This window comes from Dermacentor silvarum, chromosome 4 (genome assembly GCF_013339745.2).
Source record: "Dermacentor silvarum isolate Dsil-2018 chromosome 4, BIME_Dsil_1.4, whole genome shotgun sequence".
NCBI classification, from domain to species: Eukaryota; Metazoa; Arthropoda; class Arachnida; order Ixodida; family Ixodidae; genus Dermacentor; species Dermacentor silvarum.
The window spans coordinates 233,087,663-233,107,981 of record NC_051157.2 but is presented as its reverse complement, the minus strand read 5'-3'; the positions used below and the strand labels follow the sequence as shown (position 1 = coordinate 233,107,981).

At 51.0% G+C, this 20,319-nt stretch overlaps 1 protein-coding gene across 1 annotated transcript in view; it reads left to right on the top strand.

The window, feature by feature from the left end:
• The first annotated feature begins 986 nt into the window (after positions 1–986).
• The window catches only part of LOC119449318 (sorting nexin-25-like), a 55,334-nt gene continuing 36,001 nt past the window's right edge, over positions 987–20,319 (top strand). Inside the window, exons 1-9 of the mRNA XM_049666724.1 lie at positions 987–1,143; positions 3,899–4,085; positions 6,294–6,367; positions 6,440–6,516; positions 6,777–6,878; positions 6,958–7,052; positions 7,177–7,216; positions 7,299–7,418; positions 11,281–11,382. Of these exons, the coding sequence (XP_049522681.1) occupies positions 4,081–4,085; positions 6,294–6,367; positions 6,440–6,516; positions 6,777–6,878; positions 6,958–7,052; positions 7,177–7,216; positions 7,299–7,418; positions 11,281–11,382 (615 nt within the window). The 5' untranslated portion in view covers positions 987–1,143; positions 3,899–4,080. The remainder of the gene's footprint in view (positions 1,144–3,898; positions 4,086–6,293; positions 6,368–6,439; positions 6,517–6,776; positions 6,879–6,957; positions 7,053–7,176; positions 7,217–7,298; positions 7,419–11,280; positions 11,383–20,319) is intronic.

Below are 20,319 nucleotides of genomic sequence, written 5' to 3'. Positions count from 1 at the left end.
ACGCGTTGCCGCGCGTTCTTGACGCCCCGTTCTTGCTGCCGTGTTTTTTGTTTGCCGCTAACGCGTGGCCCGTCCCTAAACGCCAAGGGCGATAACCAGTCGCCGCGCTCCGTATTGTATGTGCGAGTGAAACGTGCGAGGGGAGCCGACGACCGCGTCTAAATCTCGCGCGCGCAAGAAAGCAGGGAGGAAGCGCGGGTGCCCCTTCTTCCGTTGCGCTCGAGGCACCGGTGAGGGAGCGAGGGGGGAGGGTTAGCGGGGCGGGCGCGCGGTCGCCCAGGCCGTATCTTGAAAGCGATCTGCGTTGGGGCAGAGTCTAGCAGTGTAGGTGCGTTGGCGGCTCGTAGCTTTCTGCGTGCTCCGAGTTCTCGGCGCTCAGTTTTGCGTTGAAGCGATAGACAACAGCATGAAGGTCACTTCGCTCGCTTCTCCAGCGGCGCTTCACACACACGCCGCCAGCGTTTGACAGCGCGTGTCCGCGCTCATCGAGTCTGATCTGCCACAGCGTGTACCAGCGCGTCGGCAACATCAGCTGGAAAAGGAGAGAGTGGCGGCTTGGCGGCTAGGCTAGCTGCAGCAAGCGGCAGGATCAGATTGAATGAAGGGAGGGGGAAAGGCCACGCCCGCGGCGGCAAGATCGCCGGGTCGAGGGATGCAGGCCGCGGCTGCACACCGCCTCGCACGCACAGCTCAGTGCACGGTGCGCTTCGCTTCGCATTCTGTCGCAGCGGAGAAGGTGCTTCCGGTGCTGCTCGCGCAAAAATGACAAAATTTGGGGCGAAATCTCTAGGTTGTCGGCGGGGAAAATTCGTTGCCACTTCGTTACGTAGAGGTCTCAAATACATGTGCTTCTATGGAGTAACGGCGGGGAACCGAAAAACTTCGTTATATCCAGGAATTCGTTATATGGAGGTTCGTTATAAGCAGGTTTAACTGTAGTTCGGGATTTCATTGCCCTGAATTATTATCTGCAGGAATGGTGAAAGGCGGCCATTCCCACTAGCCCTTTCTTAGAAACTTCACAGCTGGAGCTGGACCATCTTCGGCAGGTGGCTGACTTCCTACTAGCTTTGCTGCTGCCATCCGAGTATGCCCTCTGCATTTCTGTGCGTCATCTGCTGCGTGAAATCCTGGCTTGCCTAGGTAATTGAACCCTTTCCAATACCCAGTGCAGACTGTGGGATTGTGGCATTTCATCTATATTTTTCAGCTGCTCTTTCCCAAGGGGGCTGTCGCTCAGATTCACCAATGGAAGCACGCCTTTCACATAGAGGAGATTAAACTGCTTCACCCCTGTACATGCATGCTTGACCTGTGAAGGGAAGCAAGCATTGTGTCGGAAAGTATGCCCTCAGTTAGTGAAGGAAAGGTTTATTACACTCTGGCAACAACTGTCACTGCTCCCGGCAGCATGGGAAGAGGAGAGCACCCATGGCATTGGTGACTATCACATTTTTCTGGGTCAGAGGAAGACTTTTCACGAGACACTGCGATTATAGTACTCGCAAAAGACATTGAGCATAATGTGAGCAGTAAATTAAAAGTGCAATTGTGATTCTGGGCTCAGTGAAATCACGGACTTATTTAAGGTGGAGCACCATTTCTCAGTGCCCTCGGGACCTTCTCACAGCCATATTTAGCAGATTGCATGTTTGTGCAATAAGGTGCCTGTGATCAGGTTTGGGTTTTGCAAACAAACAGCTCAGTATGTTGATCTGGAACAATGGTCGAGTTGTGCAAGCTATTACACAGATGTATGCCATGAAAATGTCTGAAAATTCAAAAAGCCTTTGCTCATTCTCCCTGCCAGCTGTGCCAACGTCACACCTTTGTGCCACTGCCATCTTTGGTGTGCACAGAGTAGGCACTGCTGCGCGGCGAGGGAGAAAGCAGCCACTCACTCCATTGGTGAAAGGGCCTTTGAGCATGTCTCATGGGGCCGTCGTTCAGCTTACTGAGGTTGATGGTTTTGCCGATCCTTTACTGACGACATAACAAGGGCAGCTGCTATGACAATGGCCTGCACACGGACATGTGGTGCAGCTGCAAAAAAGCCCCTGTGACAGCTGTCGTGGTACGACTGGTACACGAGAGGAAGAAAGACAACAGGAATAAGCAGGCATTTGGCAAATTCAAAATAGGACACACATTTACAAAATGGAGGAACACAAAGCATGCCAAGCAGTTAAATAAAGTGATACACAACAATTACGTGTTAAGTACAGCGAACTCGCACTCCATAAATAAGGTGTTCCGAGTGTCTAGGATGACAGTGAGGTGTCGAAAATCATCTTTTACAGAATAAGGTTGTGATGGCTTGCTTACATTTTGCCAGCCACTAGCATGGACAGGGTCTGGTCGAGACAGTTATAGGAACCACAGCTAGGCTGCCCCATAAAGAGATGCATTCAGGTAGTACCATATGGGAATGATGGCTAATACATGTGCTGTAAACCCCTGTTTACTCAAAGCTGTGAAAACCGAAAAAAAAAATCAAGATAAGTGGAGTTTCAAGATGAGCGAAATCACAAAAATATAGAAGCCCTCTGGCATTGCATAGACCTCGTGGAGCCTTTCCAAAATACTGTTAGTGGTATTTTTGGTCACTTTTGCGTGTATCAGTCACCATCGGCGTCTATGAACAATGGCATTGGCCTTGTGCCAAGATGGCATGCTTGGCACAGAGTCAAGACAACTGATCCTAATGATATATTTGAAGCCATTTATCCGAGCATAATTGTTTTCAGACATCCAAGAATCTTCCAGATGATTCCAGATGATTTAACTTTGAAAGCCAAAACTATGAAGGAGTGCCATTGTCAAGCCACGACCTCGCTGAACTGCTGCTGTGGGCTCGCATGCAGTGCACATTCTTTTGCGCTTAGCATGTGGGCTGATCGCGTGTGCTCAAACGTGCAGATCATCTTGCTCAAGGTCACAATTAATAGGCTTCACTTCACATTGAGGCGTCACTGACAGCGTTGTAAATTAGAGGGGAAAAAGAAAGACCGTATCTCAGCTGGCCGTGTGAGGCCACAACAAAATGGCAGCCGAGCAAGTATGTACGAGCAGGGATAGAAGGGGGGAAAGATAAGCAAGGGAGCGTGGCCTGGCGTGGCATCTAGCTCGGCTAGTGAGCTGCCGCCTGCTAAAAAGCAAGTGCAAGTGACGCTGCTAACTCTGCCTCATTGCCTATTTCCTGGTATTTTCTAAGTAGAGATTTATAGATATCCGGAGCCCGGTGCAAAAACTTTTCAAGATAATTAGTGAAAAACACATGGGTTGAAACCACAACTGGGAAAAAATTTCGAGTTAGCTGATATTTTGAGATACCATAGTTCAAGTTAATACAGGTTTACTGTAATTGTCTAATCTTCGTGTCTGTGGCATTCTTTATTACGCTTTTCTGTTTTGAAGCACTCATTGCTTTCCAAACACAGGAAGCTCTGTGCACATGCATAATCAGTGCAAAACTTATAATGCATTGTTTTGTTGGTCATAAAGTCGTTTGAAGCCAAAAGGTTCATGCTTAGGCAAATTCATGTAGTGTTGCTCATGATTAATCCCATGCTGGCTGACCCTCACCCTACTTGCAGCTACACTAGTAATTTCTTTAGCAGCTGCCCCTCCCTCCAGATCACAACTGATGATTCTCCCTTGCCTTCTGATCAGCATTTTATCTCTTCTCCATCTTATTTGGCACTCTCAATCGCAACTTTCACTGCTGGCATTTTGCATTCTGGTGGTCATCATACACTGATTTTTGCTATAAACAATATAAAATAGTGTGTTACAAGTACTTCATCATTCAGTATACTTAAGCTTGACAGTAATTTTATTGCAGCGACATGCGTTTAAAACTTAGGGAATGTGTTCAACTTGATGTTCTTCTTTTCAGTTTTTCAGCCAACAGTTGACCTGATAACTGATCCCGATTACATCAACCAAAAGCTGATTGCTTACCTGCAGTGGCTTCAAGCAGAAAATGAAAAGCACAGTCGAACATACGCATATGCTGAGACATGGGAGGACTTTATTTTTGTTATCGATACCTGCACTGACCCCCAAGACTTGAAACGTATGCGGTGAGCTTACTTTCATTCCAACCGTTACATGTAATGAGGCAGCAAGAGTAGCACTGGCCTGACATGACAGGGTGGAAAGCTCTTTAGACTTGTGAGTGGCTGAAGGTGAACTCTAATTGCACATATGGGAGCATGCTGCTTGCACTTGTCACTAATCGGGGCGTTGCACAGCATGCATTTTCAGCGAATTTCCTGCATTAGGCTGAACAAAGGCCCCTGCCACCCACGGCGCTTTCATCACACTGCCAGAAGCAGCAACCTTTGCTCATCTCGGGCTGCCTCAAAATGTGTGATCTCTGCAACAGCTCAAGTAGACCCTTTCCTTAAATACCAAGGTAGCTTCTCTGCAATGCTTCATGCCCAAGACGTGGTGGTAACCGGGATATGAATACGTCTGGTGCCTGTGCAATCTCCTGTGAGCACTTTGTCAAGTGCACGAGAAGCATGCTTGGCACTTTTCTAGTGATGCACACTGCTGCCATATACAGTTAAACCTGGATATAACGAAATTGACGAATTCCCGAAAAACTTCGTTATAAAGAGGATTTCGTTATGTGCAGGTTCGGCACGAAAATTCTAAAAAGAAACGCTTACCGTATTTACTCGATTCTAACGTGCCCTTGATTGTAGCGCGCACCCGTTTCCCGTTTTCGTCGAAGCACTCATCTTTGGAATGTCACACCATGTACTGGATGCGTGGACGCGTATCATTTCGCACAAACACGAGGCATCGGAAACGAAGAGCGAGCGTCACGATGGCGTCGTATAATGTTACAGTAGAACCCTGCTGTTACGTTCCCGGGTGCTGCGTTTTCCCGGCTGTTACGTCGTTTTCGGCTGGTCCCGGCACAGTTCCCATAGAACCCAATGCATTGGTAACCCCGCTGTTGCGTCGCAACTGTGGGACCGTTCCCGCATCATACGTTGCGAACTGCCACCCCGTGCCGGCCCGAGTGGCCATTTTGACTTTTCATGTCGCTTGGCTTGGTGGCTTGATGATGGCATTGGCCGCACAAAGTGCCAGGGGCGACAACTATGACGTATTTTCGGTTTCTGCCAGCAAAGGTATGGCCCTTGAGATCCGTATTTGCTATCTAAAGAGTGTCTATGACGCGTTGTGGCCCTAAAATTCGTTTTGGCTCATAGATATTCCGTATAAAGTCCAAGGGTGATAGCGCAGTCGCCATGCACCTATGCTGTATGTGCAAGTGAAAACGTGTGAGGGGAGCCGACGACCGTGTCTGTCTCGCGTGCGCAAGAAAGAAAAGCAGGGAGGAAGCATGCCTTCTTCCATTGTGCTCGAGGCACCGGCGAGGGAGCGAGGGGGGAGAGACAGTGGGTGGCGTACTGTACTCTGGCATCAATTGCGTACTGCGTGGCGGCTTGTGGTTGCGTGGGCCGTATCTTGAAAGCCATCTGCATTGGGGCAGAGTCTAGGCCACACCGTGGTCTAGGCAGTGTAGGTGCGTCGGCGGCTTATAGCTTTGTGCGTGCTGTGTGTTCTTGGCGCTCAGTTTGCGTTCAAGCCATAGAAAACAGCACTAAGGTCACTTCGCTCGCTTCTGCAGCGGCGCTTCCACACGCCTCCAGCATTTGACAGCAGGACACTCATCGAGTGTGATGTGTCACAGTGTCTGCCAGCGCGTCGGCAACATCAACTGGAAAAGGAGAGTGCCGGCTTGGTGGGCTAGGCCAGCTGCAGCAAGCGGCAGGATCAGGTTTGAATGAAGGGAGGGGGAAAGGTCACGCCCGCGGCGGCAAGATCGCCGGGTTGAGGGATGCAGGCCCGCCTCGCACACGCTCGCACGCACGCACACGTGCGCTCGCTTCGCATTCTGTCGCAGCGGAGAAGGTGCTTCCGGTTGCTGCTCGCGCAAAAATGACAAAATTTGGGGCGAAATCTCTAGGTTGTCGGCGGGGAAAATTCGTTAATTCAAGGGGGTCTCCCGCTGCCACTTCGGTACGTAGAGGTCTCAAATACACGTGCTTCTATGGAGTAACGAGGGGGAATAGAAAAACTTCATTATATCCAGGAATTCGTTATATGGAGGTTCGTTATAAGCAGGTTTAACTGTAGTCCAGGTTTTGAAAAGGGTCTGTATGGCAGTGTGCAATGTGTGGGGTAGCTCTGCCTCGCAGGCACCAGTGTCTGTGCGTGCGAGGAAGGAGAGCATGTGATTGCAACAATTTGGTGTTTCCCTTATACAGATTCAACATTGTATCGGAAATTATGCAAGCTACCACTGCCAACAACCTGAAGAAAGCACGTGGCATTAGTGAAGGTTAGCTGTTTTTTTTCCCCTAAGAGAGGCTTTTGTAGTTGACATACTAGATGGAGTTGTTTGTTTGTTTAGATAAGCAGTACGAAGCACCAAGTACAGCTAAAGGAGACCTGTTGCAGTCAAGGAATTTGTCCAAATACATCAAACAGGTAGGACTGATTGCTTTCTGGACAATATGCTTTGGATAATGACATGCTCTGCAATGAATATTGTGCTCTTTGGGGCTAGTTCAATTTCTGGCATATTTTTCTGGTACTAAAGCATTTTGCAAAATAATATCACATTTGATCTTTTCATTGTGTGATTCCTTTTCTTGAAGGCTATTGTATGCCATAAGCATTAGGACGGGAAAATAATTGTGCCTTAGTTTTTCATCATTGGTTATATTTTTCTTACCTTTCTCTTTCAGCTGACATATGCCAAGGCACGATGTGAGAAACAGCTCAAGTTAGTTGGAGGATTAGACTGTTATTCGCCTTCCGAAGAGCAAGAAAGCCTTCCAGGGCGCAAGGTCAGCTTGTGCCGCTGCTCTGTCTTGTTTTTTGTGTGGCTGTTTATTTTGCAGTTTCATTACTTTGATTTTTCTCCAGGTATTTGCATTTTCAGTTCTTATGGAGTCGCCTGTATGTCGAGAGTACCTGGCCAGATTCTTGCAAGGTGAAGAGGTGGGAAAGTCATTGCTCTCGTAAGTTAACTTTTTTTTGGCAGCGATGATTTTCATGACATGCAATTTTTTTTTCAGACGCAATCGAACTTATGGCATACTCTTTTAACTGCTGCATCTTTTCTCTTACCTCTCTTTATGCTAGGTTCTGGCAAGACATTGAGAACATGAAACTCTCCAGCAAAGTGAGTTTCGTTTGCAGCTTTCAACTACGTGGCTGTGCCCCTTGTCATCTACTGATTGGCGTCATTTTACAATGCTTTAAAGGATGAATGGCATCAGCTGGGCAATGAGATTTACCAGACATACATCAAGCGTCCACGTCCGGGGATACGGCTTTCAAAAGGCGTCCTCAAGGGCATAGAGGCTTTCATTATGGCCAATAAGGTAAGAACTTTTTGAATACGTTTTTAATGACTGATTGCACTTGATATATGGTGTGGTGTGCTAAGGCATAGTACATGTGAAAATCATGAAAATCAAGTATGTGGAAGCTTGGGCCCCTTAGCCAATAGTAATGGGGACGTGGTCAGCGCACTAGAGTGTCATGCGTGGTGATATTGCTGCAAGTCTGCTCCTAAGCATGTCTTCTACAAAGGTAGCCAGCGAACCACTCTTTCAGAAGAGTGTCTGCTAAGTCTCGCGTGCCTGCTTGGTTTCGTGGGGTGGTGCAACGTATGCCGCTCGTGCACGCGCACGAGACAGTGGGCCTCTTCGATTATCCGTCTCTGACAGTCCCGGACTGTCCGGAAGACTGCATACGCAATGCTCATTGGCTGAAAGCACTGTCTCGGGCAGTCTGGGACTGTCAGGAACAGATAATCCAAGAGGCCCAGTGGCGCAGACCATCACTGGAGAAGAGGAAAAAGTGCGTTCGGCGCAGAGATGCTCGTGTGGAACGTTCTTGTAAACTCTTGGTGTACATAGTTAGTTTCAGGGCACAGGTTCGCCTTTAATAAACCAGTTATTGTATTTTACCCCTCCAAATACCGTTACATTCTGGTGGAGGTGCGGGGTATGTTTGGAAGTCCCTTGGGTGCCAGAGACCGAAGTCCCGATCCTCAGCGATTGGGATCTGGAGAGCTGACTCCAATGCACCAGCGTGCCAGCCGCCGACTTCGGGGAGACCCGCCTGAATTTGGACCGCTTCCTGCTGCTACGGCCACACGGACGGTGTCTTCCGCTGACGCCACAACGATGACTAGCCAGGCGACATCATCCGAGGTCATCTTGTACCCACCGCTGTGGGGATGCGCGACTCTCACGAGTCTCCTGTGGTCCGGCTTCACCGCGCGGCTGGGTGCCGGAGGCGGTCGTAGTGGTTGCGGCGCGTTGCAAGAGATGGCGCGAGTGTTGCAATGCTAACGCCACCGAACGGCGGGGTGACTTGGGAGAAAAAGGTCGAAGGCGCTCTCTCTTTGGGTTGGGATCGGTGAGCGACGCGGACGTCCCGCGCGTGCGCCGAACCACGCTTCGCGAGACGTCTCGCGTGGCTCGGAGCGGGGCACCGGTATGGAGGAACACGGATCGTTCGAACGCGCCACCGTTCGCATGACCGTACACGTGAACGACTAGGCGATGGTGTCATTGCATGGGGCGAACGTATTCGCTCGCTATCGGGTCACGCTGAGTCGGACTTACTTGATTTGTCGCGTGCCCATGTGAATGTTCTATTGGTTGTAATTCGGCTAGTGTGTATTAGTGTAAGAAAGGTGCAATAAATGCCCTTTTGATTGTTTGCACTACTGTGTTGTTGTTCCTTTGTCCCAGGAGCACATTGAGACCCCACATCTGGCTGCCCAACGTGAGGCTCTTGGGGCATTGGACGATAATTTTGACAGTTTTGATCGGTTCGAGACAACTTTTGTTTCAACCGAAGCGTATTCCTAGCGTGGATTTTGATCGCTAGTGTCGGCGGCGTGCTTTCTTGAGAGAGGCGACGGTTGCTGTATCGTGTTTGAACTTTTCAACATGCTAAACCTTTTCGCGAGTGTTTTGTTGAAGTACACTCGTCGGTACGAGAGCCACGTGGTCTGCATCCTGGGAGAGCGAGGCCTAGCGCCCGCGTAGCATTGGCAAGCCTGAAGCGAGTGAGTACGGAAGCCTCGTGGGCAGTCCGAATTTCTTATGTAAATAGCTTCTTCTATCTCTTTGACTTCGGAAGTCGCGGTTCAGGGAGCCGGGTGTCCGCGGGCCACGAGTGCCGCTACGGGCTGACTGGTATTGCGGCCTGGCACCGGGCGCTCCGACACCGTCTGGGACGGTGGGCGCTTTAACTCGGATGCTGTGTGCACCGAGTGGGGTAGGACCACCTCACAGAGCTAACATCTCCTCGCGGCTGCCTGTTGTGCCCATTTTGGGTGATGTATTTTTTTTTGATGCCGGTTGTTGTCAGGATAGCGACGCATTAGGCCTAAAGCTTTACGAAGCCGCCTATCGCACGTGGAGGGACACAACCTGGTGGACCGTGGTGTTGAGGTGTCGCACATTGCTTCCCTCATTGGTTCGCCTCGCATGAATTGAAATTACTTGTTCGACTCAAGAAAGCAAGCTTTGTTCACGTGAACTTAGCATCTGAAATGCCACCCGAAATTTTTGCTAGCCGAATTGAACATCGTACCACGTGGGCGATGCGTGTGCCGAATTCCTCTCCCTTGCAGTACTTTAGTGTTTGTCGAGTGCATTGAGTGTACGCAGCGTGAGCGGAGTCACCCCTGGTTTGCTGTCCCGGACTACAATTGAGCTACCCCAGGCGATGCAGATGCCTGTGGCCAGTTCGGCGCAGCGATTTCGGCGGCTGGGAAAAGAGCCGGCAGTCACGAACGGGCTACAGCTGCTCTCGCTGGCAGGGCGCGTCGGCGCGAGCGACGCTTGCTCGGGCCGACTTCTGCATCGCCGTTTCCGGAGTCCTGTGCTGGAGTCGTGCCATCGAATCTGCAGAGCTGGTGCTGTGACCAACGGACGCCAGCAGTGAACCCCAGAGACAATGTCGGCTCACATGTTGTGGATAACGTGTGGACATTTCCTCGGCGGCGCCACTGTCGCATGTACCAACTTTTGTTCGCGACGCGCGCGTTGATAGACCTTGTGACATGTTTTGCCGGAGTATGTGTAGTGATTTAAGGTTGGGGGGATATGGGGATGCGCGACTTTCACGCGTCTCCTGTGGTCCGGCTTCACCGCGTGGCTAAGTGCTGGCGGTGGTTGCAGCGCGTTGCGAGAGATGGCGCAAGTGTCGCAATGCTAACGCCAGCGAACGGCGGGGTGACTTGGGAGAAAAAGGTCGAAGGCGCTCTCTCTTTGGGTTGGGATCGGTGAGCGATGTGGACGTCCCGCGCGTGCGCCGATCCACGCTTCGCGAGACGTCTCGCGTGGCTCGGAGCGGGGCACTGGTATGGACGAACACGGATCGTTCGAACGCGCCACCGTTCGCGTGACCATACACGTGAACAACTAGGGGATGGTGTCATTGCATGGGGCGAACGTATTCGCTCGCTATCGGGTCGCGGTGAGTGGGACTTCCTTGATTTGTCGCGCGCCCATGTGAATGTTCTATTGGTTGTAATTCGGCTAGTGTGTATTGGTGTATGATTGTTTGCACTACTGTGTAGTCATTCCTTTGTCCCAAGATGTGTGAGACCCCACAATATTGAAGATTACTTGTCGCAAAGTCAACTTGCAGCTGCTAGTTACCAACGCCAGCCACGGTCACCAGCGCCTGCCCGCTACCGATCACCAAGCCCACGACCCTTTTCAAGTTCACCAAGACGTCGTTCAGTAAGCCCACGCCTGGAAAACTAAAGCCAGCGACCTGAGGAGGCAAGGCCGCTGACGTTCGACAAAGCAAAGATCCTCCGTCAATGTCACAGTGCAGTAGTGACAAGCAGAAAGCGACGACTACGATAAGTACGCAGAAAATTTCTGCAGACTTATTGCCGTGAATGGACGATAATCGAATGCTTTAGTAGAGACGGGTGCTGATTATTCAGTCGTAAGCTATGCACTCGCAAAGCAGCTGAAGAAAGTTTTGACACCGTGGAGCGGACCGCACATACGTACAGCTGGGGGTCACCTCAGTAATCCTCTAGTAACATGCACCACAAGAGTTCTGATTTGAGGTGTAACTTACGTCATCGAATTCATAGTACTTCCGGACTGCTCATGAGACGTTATACTTGGTATGGATTTTCTGCACGCAAACGGTGCTATAATTGACCTGAAGAATTTTAGTGTTTCCTTCTCAACGAAGCTGGCCATTGACATGGAGAAGCCTGAGGAACCAGACTACACTGCCTTGCGAGTTCTCGACGCAGACGTAACTGTGCCACCACGAAGCAGTGTGCTGGTTCACGTCAGAAATCAAGCATTCGTTGACTCCGAGATTATAGCGGATGGCAATGTCAAGCTATTGCTGAAGAAAGGTATTTGCATTGCTAGGGGCGTTATCCGCTTACGCGATGGGCTTGCCAATTTATTGCTGACAAACTTCCGAAATGAACTTCAGCATGTCGCGAAGAACACTGCCATCGCCTTCCTGCACAGCTTTACTGCAGTGACAAGCTTATGTACCCTGGAGTCGGAGCCACCTCCTGCAAAACCTACGAATAAGGCCGCAGCAGCAGTTGCAATCAGCCCACACACATCGCCAGCCGAGGCGAAAACCATACAAGACCTCATAGGTGCTTTTGCAGAGTGTTTCTCTACTTCCTCAAGAGTACAGCGAACGCAGATTGTTAAACACCGTATAATAACGGACGAAGCAACCAGACCTGTATACCAACACCCATACCGAGTATCGCCGAAAGAACGGGAGATCATAAAGGATCAGATGCAAGGGATGCTTCAGGACGATGTCATTCAGCCGTCCAACAGCCCATGGGCGTCGCCGGTAGTTCTTGTCAGGAAAAAGGACAACACAATGAGATTCTGTGTTGATTACCGGAAACTGAACAGCGTCACCAAGCATGATGTCTATTCCTTGCCACGTATCGATGACACCTTGGACCGGCTGCGTGATGCAAAGTATTTTTCTTCATTGGATTTAAAAAGCGCATATTGGCAAATTGATGTGGACGAAAGAGATCATGATAAAACACCTTTCGTTACTCCGGACGGGCTTTATGAATTTAAAGCACTCCCATTCGGCCTCTGTTGTGCGCCAGCGACCTTCCAGTGTATGATGGACAGTGTCCTGTCGGGTCTCAAATGGCAGTCATGCCTAGTCTACGTGGATGACGTGGTATTCTCTTCAACGTTCGAGCAGCACGTGGAGAGGCTACGTTCAGCGCTCCAGGCTATCCAGTCGGCCGGCTTGACAATCAAACCGGAAAAGTGCCAGTTTGGATTTGAAGAGCTTCGTTTCTTGGGTCATGTCATCAGCACTCAAGGTATTGGGCTGGACCCCGAGAAGACTGCAGCCGTCGCAGGATTTCCTAAGCCACGAGATAAGAGGTCCGTAAATTTTTGGGCTTATGCGCTTACTACAGGCGATTTGTAGAAAATTTCTCAAAAATTTCCGAACCTCTAACAAGACTCAAGAACGAAGACATACCCTTCGTGTGGCATACCGAACACGAGACTGCTTTCGAAGAATTACGGGATCGAATCCCGGCCGCGGCGGCCGCATTTCAATGGAGGCGAAATGCAAAAACGCCTGTGTGCTTGCGTTGTAGTGCACATTAAAGAACCCCAGGTGGTCAAAATTAATCCGGAGCCCTCCACTACGGCGTGCCTCATAATCAAAACAGGTTTTGGCACGTAAAACCCCAGAAAGAAGAAGAAGAAGAAACAAAGAATTAAAGAAGGGTTTGCAATCCCCGCCAATCCTCGCCCACTTTGACGAGACCGCAGACACAGAAGTTCACACATATGCCAGCAATCTGGGTCCTGGCACAGTTTTAGTTCAGTGGCAGAATGGAGAAGAGAAGGTCATAGCGTACGCTAGCCGCACTCTCTCAAAAGCTGAAAGAAACTATTCTGCGACGGAGAAGGAGTGCTTGGCAGTCATATAGGCCATCAGCAAGTTTAGACCATAACTCTACGGCAGGCCGTTTCATGCAGTCAGCGACCACCGTTCTCTGTGCTGGCTGGCAAGCTTGAAAGACCCATCCGGACGACTTGTGAGGTGGAGCCTCAGACTCGAAGAATACGACATTACCATTGTATACAAGTCTGGGCGAAAGCATAACGACGCTGATTGCTTGTCATGCGCACCGGTGGGCTCTCCTCCTTCTGAAGAGGACGATTTCCCATTCTTTTGTGTTATGCGAGCTGTGGAAATCGCTGAGCATCAACGGGCCGACGCTGATTTGCTTCCACTCAAAGTATCTCGAAGGGCATAATGTTCAAGTTCCATGAGTGTTTAAAAGAGGATTATCTTCATTCTGCCTCCGAGATGACGCACTCTACAAGAGAAACTTGCAAAACAACAATGAAAAGTTCTAACTCGTCGTACCGTCAGTTATGTGGCCTGAAATATTAGAAGCCTGCCATGATGACCCATCATCAGGCCACTTGGGTGTCACCCGAACATTCGCCAGAATCCATGCAAAATATTATTGGCCGAATTTATTAGCGTCAGTACAGCACTACGTGAAGACATGTTGCGAATGTCAAATGGGCAAAACACCACCCTGTAGGGTCTCACACGTGCTCTTGGGACAAAGGAACGACAATACAGTAGTACAAACAATCAAAAGGGCATTTATTGCACCTTTCATACACTAATGCACACTAGCCGAATTATAACCAATAGAACATTCACACGGGCGTGCAACAAATCAAGGAAGTTCGACTCACCGCGACCCGATAGCGAGCGAATATGTTCGCTCCATGCTATGACACGATCGCCTAGTCGTTCACGTGTACGGTCACGCGAACGATAGCGCGTTCGAACGATCCGTGTTCGTCCATACCGGTGTCCTGCCCTTAGCCTCGCACGACGGTCGCGTGCGTTAGGCGCCGATCCCAAGCCCAAGAGAGAGCTCCTTCGACCTTTTCCACCCAAGTCACCCCGCCGTTCGGTGGCATTAGCAGCGCAACACTCGCGCCATCTCTCGCAATGCGCCGCAACCACTTAGACCGCCGCCAGCGCTTAGCCACGCGGAGAAGCCGGACTACAGGAGACATGCGGGGAAAACAACATCAGGGGACGCGTGAGAGTCGCGCATCCCCACATCCCCCCAACCTTAAATCACTACACATACTCCGGCGAAAAATGTCCACGCGCTTTCCATAACATGTCAGCTGACATTGTCTCTGGGGTTCACCACTGGCGTCCGTTGGTCACAGCACCAGCTCTGCAGATTCGATGGCACGACTCTAGCACAGGACTCCGGAAACGGCAACGAAGAAGTCGGCACGAGCAAGCGTCGCTCGCGCCGACGCGCCCTGCCGGCGAGAGCCGCTGTAGCCCTTGGTGACTGCCGGCTCTTTTCCCAGCCGCCGAGGGTAGCGAGCCGAACACAGGCGGTCGCCGAAATCGCTGCGCCGAACTGGCCACAGGCATCTGCGTTGCCTGGGGTAGCTCGATTGTAGTCACTGGCAGCAGCGCTGACGATGTGCAGGTGACAGCAAACCAGGGGTGACTCCGCTCACGCTGCGTACACTCAACGCACTCGACAAACACTAAAGTAGTGCAAGGGAGAGGAATTCGGCATACGCATCGCCCACGTGGTACGATGTTGAATTCGGCTAGCAAAATTTTGGGCGGCATTTCAGATGCTAAGTTCACGTGAACAAAGCTTACTTTCTTGAGTCGAACGAGTAATTTCAATGCGTGCCAGGCGAACTAATGAGGGAAGCAATGTGCGACACCTCCACACCACGGTCCACCAGGTTGTGTCCCTCAACGTGCGACAGGCGGCTTTGTAAAGCCTTAGGCCTACTGCGTCGCTACTTTGACAACTGGCATCCCCCCCCCCCCCCCAAAAAAAAAAAAAAACATCACCCAAAATGGGCACAACAGCAGCCGTGAGGAGACGTTAGCTCTGTGAGGTGGTCCTACCCTGCTCGGTGCACACAGTATCCGAGTTGACGGCGCCCACCGTCCCAGACGGTGTCGGAGCGCCCGGTGCCAGGCCGCAATACCAGTCAGCCCATAGCGGCACCCGTGGCCCGCGGCCACCCGGCTCCCTGAGCAGTGACTTCCGAAGTCAAAGAGATAGAAGAAGCTATTTACATAAGAAATTCGGACCAACCACGAGGCTTCCGTAATCACTCGCTTCAGGCTTGCCAATGCTCCGCGGGCGCTAGGCCTCGCTCTCCCAGGATGCAGACCACGTGGCTCTCGTACCGACGAGTGTACTTCAACAAAACACTCGCGAAAAGGCTTAGCATGTTGAAAAGTTCAAACACGCTACAGCAACTGTCGCCTCTCTCAAGAAAGCGCGCCGCCGACACTAGCGATCAAAATCCACTCTAGGATTACGCTTCGGTTGAAACAAAGGTTGTCTCGGACCGAGCAAAACTGTTAAAATTATCGTCCGATGCCCCAAGAGGTCCACGTTGGGCAGCCAGATGTGGGGTCTCACATGTGCTCTTGGGACAAAGGAACGACAACGCAGTAGTGCAAACAAACAAAGGGGCATTTATTGCGCCTTTCATTGTGGGGAGCACACGCTGCCACCTTCTCCCGCGGGCATTCGCGCGTCGCTTGCGCACAGAGCACACGCGGCGGTAGCCAGGCGGACATCTCGTGCGCGCACAGCGCGTGCAGCGAGAGCCAGGCGGACATGGGAGAACTGCACTTTGCTCTCTCCTGCTTCTCACTCGCCTCTCGCGACGCGCGAGGGAAAGTATCCGGCGCGCGAGGAGGACACTCCCCTCGCGGAAAGGTAAAAAGGTATAAAAGAGCGCGACCGAGAGACCCCTGGGGCTCTCTGACCTCGCTACTCCTGACCTGCCCTTACGGATATACCCGCTGAAACCCGTGAGTGACCTCGTTTGCGTGACTACCACACGCGACGAGGCAAGCCTAATTTATTACTTACTATACAGAGCGGACTTCCCTCTGCAAGTGTGTTTTATTGCCCACAGCAATAAACGTTGTTGAGTTGACTTGCTTGTTGCCTTATTCGCCCGAACCCTACGTAGCTGCGATTACACGCGCCACGGGTTGGGGAAGACCCCCACATCATACATTAATGCATGCTAGCCGAATTACTACCATTAGAACATTCACACGGGTGCGCGACGAATCAAGAAAGTCCGACTCACCGAGACCCGATAGCGAGCGAATACATTCGCCCCATGCTATGACACCATCGCCTAGTCGTTCACGTGTACGGTCACGCGAACGGTAGCGCGTTCGAACAATCCGTGTTCGTCCACACCGGTGTCCTGCTCTTAGCCTCACGCAACGGTCGCGCGAAGCGGGCCGGCGCACGCGCGAAGTGTTCGTGCGTGTTAGCCGCTGATCCCAAGCCCAAGAGAGAGCTCCTTCTACCTTTTCCACCCAAGTCACCCCACCGTTCGGTGGCGTTAGCATCGCAACACTCGCGCCATCTCTCGCAATGCGCCGCAACCACTACGACCACCGCCAGCGCTTAGCCACGTGGAGTAGCCGGACTATAGGAGACATGCGGGGAAAACAACATCAGGGGACGCGCGAGAGTTGCGCATCCCCACAACCCATAAAGCCAGCTCGTCTTCTCCAACCCATAGACCCACCTAAGACTCCATTTGAACAAGTTGGCATGGATCTTCTTGGACCACTTCCCACATCGTCATCAGGGAAGAGGTGGATCGTTATTGCGATCGACTATTTGACACGATATGTTGAAACTGGCTGCCTTGAGCGGGGAAAGGCCGTCGAAGTTGCCAAGTTTTTTGTTCACAACATAGTGCTTCGACATAGCGCCCCAATGGTTGTCATAACAGATCGAGGTGCAGCATTTACAGCTGAGTTTATGCAGTGTTTGATGACGATGTCTAACGCCAGTCATAGAAAAAGCTTTGCATACCAACCCCAAACAAACGGGTTGACGGAGCGCCTGAACCGCACCATTGCTGACATGTTGTCAATGTATATTGACATCGAGCATAAGACTTGGGACGAGACCCTGCCTTACGGTACATTCACCTACAACACAGCCCTACAGGAGTCCACTCGTGTCACTCCGTTTAACTTGTCTATGGGCGCACCGTCACAACAACGCTAGATGCCATGCTGCCTGCAGATAATGGCGAAGGCAACCCATGCGATGTTGACGAGTTCCTACAAAGAACCGAAGAAGCCCGCCAGTTGGCACAATGTCGATTACGCCATCAACATTGCAAGGACGCACGTTCTTACAACAGGCACCGCCGAATGTTCAGTACCAGCCGGGTGACAAGGTATGGGTATGAAAACCAGTGCGACGTCGCGGACTTCGACGGTACTTCGACGGTACAACGAAGCTACTTCGATGGTACTTTGGCCTGTATGAGGTTATCCGTCAGTCGGACTAAGTGACCTGACTTAACGAAGTCATCCCTCGTGGAAACGTGCGCACTAAACACCCCAACATTGCTGACGTCGTCCACATAGTCCGCAATGAAGCCCTATTACGAGCCAAGTGGCGTAGCCAAGGGGGGGGGGGGTTGGGGGGGTTCAAACCCCCCCCCCGAAATTTTTTCCTCAACCCCCCCCCCCCCACTACTTACCCGCCCTTTGTTTTCGTCGCTTCGCGCTGACATAATTCATGAAACCGGTGCTACTATCACAATTTCATTCCTGGGCGCTTCCGTTTGGTTGGTAATTTATAGCGAATCATGTCTGCATATGGAAAAAACTGTCACGCTGTTTGTCAAGGCTTTGACACTCTGTGAAGTTTTGGGCGAGAATGTTGCGGCCGCATTCTGAAGCAACAAATGTGCAACAAATGAAGCAACAAATGCGGCAGCCGCATTTTAGATGATGGCGAAAACGCTCGAGGCCCGTTTACTTAGATTTAGGTGCACGTTAAAGACCCCAGATGGTCGAAATCTCCGGTATACATTTCCGCCGCTTCCCTTCAGGTGCTGGTTAGGCCGCGCTCGCGCAGGATCTTAGGCTACGTTTACACTTGGTCTCGAAGCTGTCGGAAGCGGCAAAATCTTGCAAAAATCCGCCCGCCTAGGCGGCAAAACAGGCATAAAAACAGGCTGCGAGCCAAATCAGTCTCGGGCCGATTTTTTCGCCATGGCGAAGCGGAAACGCGGCGGAAAGTCGTTCTGCTTCACTGCAAGCTACACTAGCATGTAAACAACTGGTCGTAAAATTGAACATGGCACCAGAAGTGTAGGCTGTAATGCTGATCGACGCGATCAAGAACCAGCCCTTGCTCTACGACAAGAGTGGCACTAAAACGTACTGTCAGCAATACTCGCGATAGTATTCAATGTCGCGCGACCGGAGGTGCGGCAACGAAGCCTTGGCGTGAGCCAACTTCTCGCGCTTTTGCAAAACCAGGCGAACCCACCACTGCCGTTTCCGAGGTGTCCGCGTCTTCCGTTTATTCATTGTCCATTTCTAGAAAACAAGTAGGTAGAAGTATAAGAGCCATTTCTTCTTCCACTTCCACGGCAGACAATAGTTAGGCAGATTCCTCGTTGGCGCTCCATAATTCTCCTCGCACGTGTACGGTATGTTGCAGAAGTCGCGGGGTGCTTTTCTCGTCGCGACGATAGATTGGGAGCGTATTGGTCTCACGTAGGACGCGCAGGCTTTGGCGAGCCCCAACACAAGGGCCAGCTCGGGTTTCAGCTGTGGTGTTCCCGTTGCCCCTTTGGTGTCCTGGAGGCACCGACAATACCAAATGATGAAATGTTATTACAACTTGTAAATAAAAGCTATTAAAGAAATATTCTCACGCCTAGGCACCAACCTGTGACTCAGCGCTACCGCGCCCGTGTGCAGAGAATTACGGAACGCCAACGAAGAATTTACCGAAGGTCGCAGATGACACGCGAAGTTGCGTAAAATGATCACTTTTGATGACGGTACGTGGGTCAAAGAATGAACATACCGCTAGACATAATGCGATAATGAGCGCCACCACGCCGACAAACGTACGCAGACGAGATGGATCTGGACGAAAACGGCAGCGGCGGCCGCGGCGGTAGCAAAACAAATGTGAACTTGGACAGGCGCGGAAAAAATATTCCGGCCGCTTTGGCCTTTCCGCCCGCTTGCCGCTTCCCAAGTGTGAACGTAGGCTTAGTCTGCGCGAGAAACGTCTCTTGTTTGCGATTGCGCCCCTACGGAAGGCTGGTAATTACTGTTGTGTTGTTGAATCACAAACCAGCAATTACGGAAGGCTGGCAGTTGCGGTTTCAGTTGTGGAATCCCAAACCAGCAATGTACACACGTAGGGGTTGATGACAGCAGTGAAATTCCACCGACTCGCAATAGAATGCACGAAACAGACAGCCGACAAGCATGAATTACTGCTGTGCGCAGTACAGCGTAAGTAAACTCTTGTTGCAGGCGCTGACAGTTTTTGTCGGAGTTCACGCGTCCTGAGAAATTGATTATGTGCACTATGTACTGAACAATACCGGAGTTCATTCCTGCATCACTAGTGCACCAATCAGTCGAGATTCTGTGAGGTACAAAGCCGCTTCCTGTTTGCACCGGCGTAAGTGAAGCAGAAATGAGTTGCACGCACTACTTAAAATGCGTACACATGCCATATCTATGCTGTGCGGTGAAATATTCTGCACAATTCTGAATCTGTTGACGTAAAGGCAAATGACGGCTGCACGCTCGCACACAGCGGAAGACACAGCGGCCCATGCACTTGCCGCAGGAAATGCAATCCTCTCGTATGAGGGAGCAGGGCGACGAAAGCTTCGAAAAAAAAAAAAAAAGCCTTACGCGTTTTTGCGCGTATTTAAGTTTTCTAGCGCAAAGACGCAGCGAACAAGCTATTGCTATGAGAGTAGGTATAGCCTGGCCACACGTGCATTTTCACGCGAATAGCCGTCCTTGACTTATGAAACGCACTTCGCCCCGACGAGGACGACGCCATCTACGCTTAACGGAAATTAACAATTAATGATGTCTTCTCCTATCGCACGGGGATCGTCTCAATGATGCGTTTTCGAAGACTGGTCCATTCAGTGGCGCGATGAGAGACCGTTGCTCCAAACGCCCACTGTACCTGTCGTACTTACTGTATTTACTGAGCTTACTTTACTTTTTACTTAATTTCTTCACAAGCACACGCGAGGAGGGGGGGGGGGGGGGAGGGGGGGGGGTCCCATGTCTTTGATATACATGTAGAGTGTGTGCTTAAACTACCGACATTTATCACGTGACCTAGAG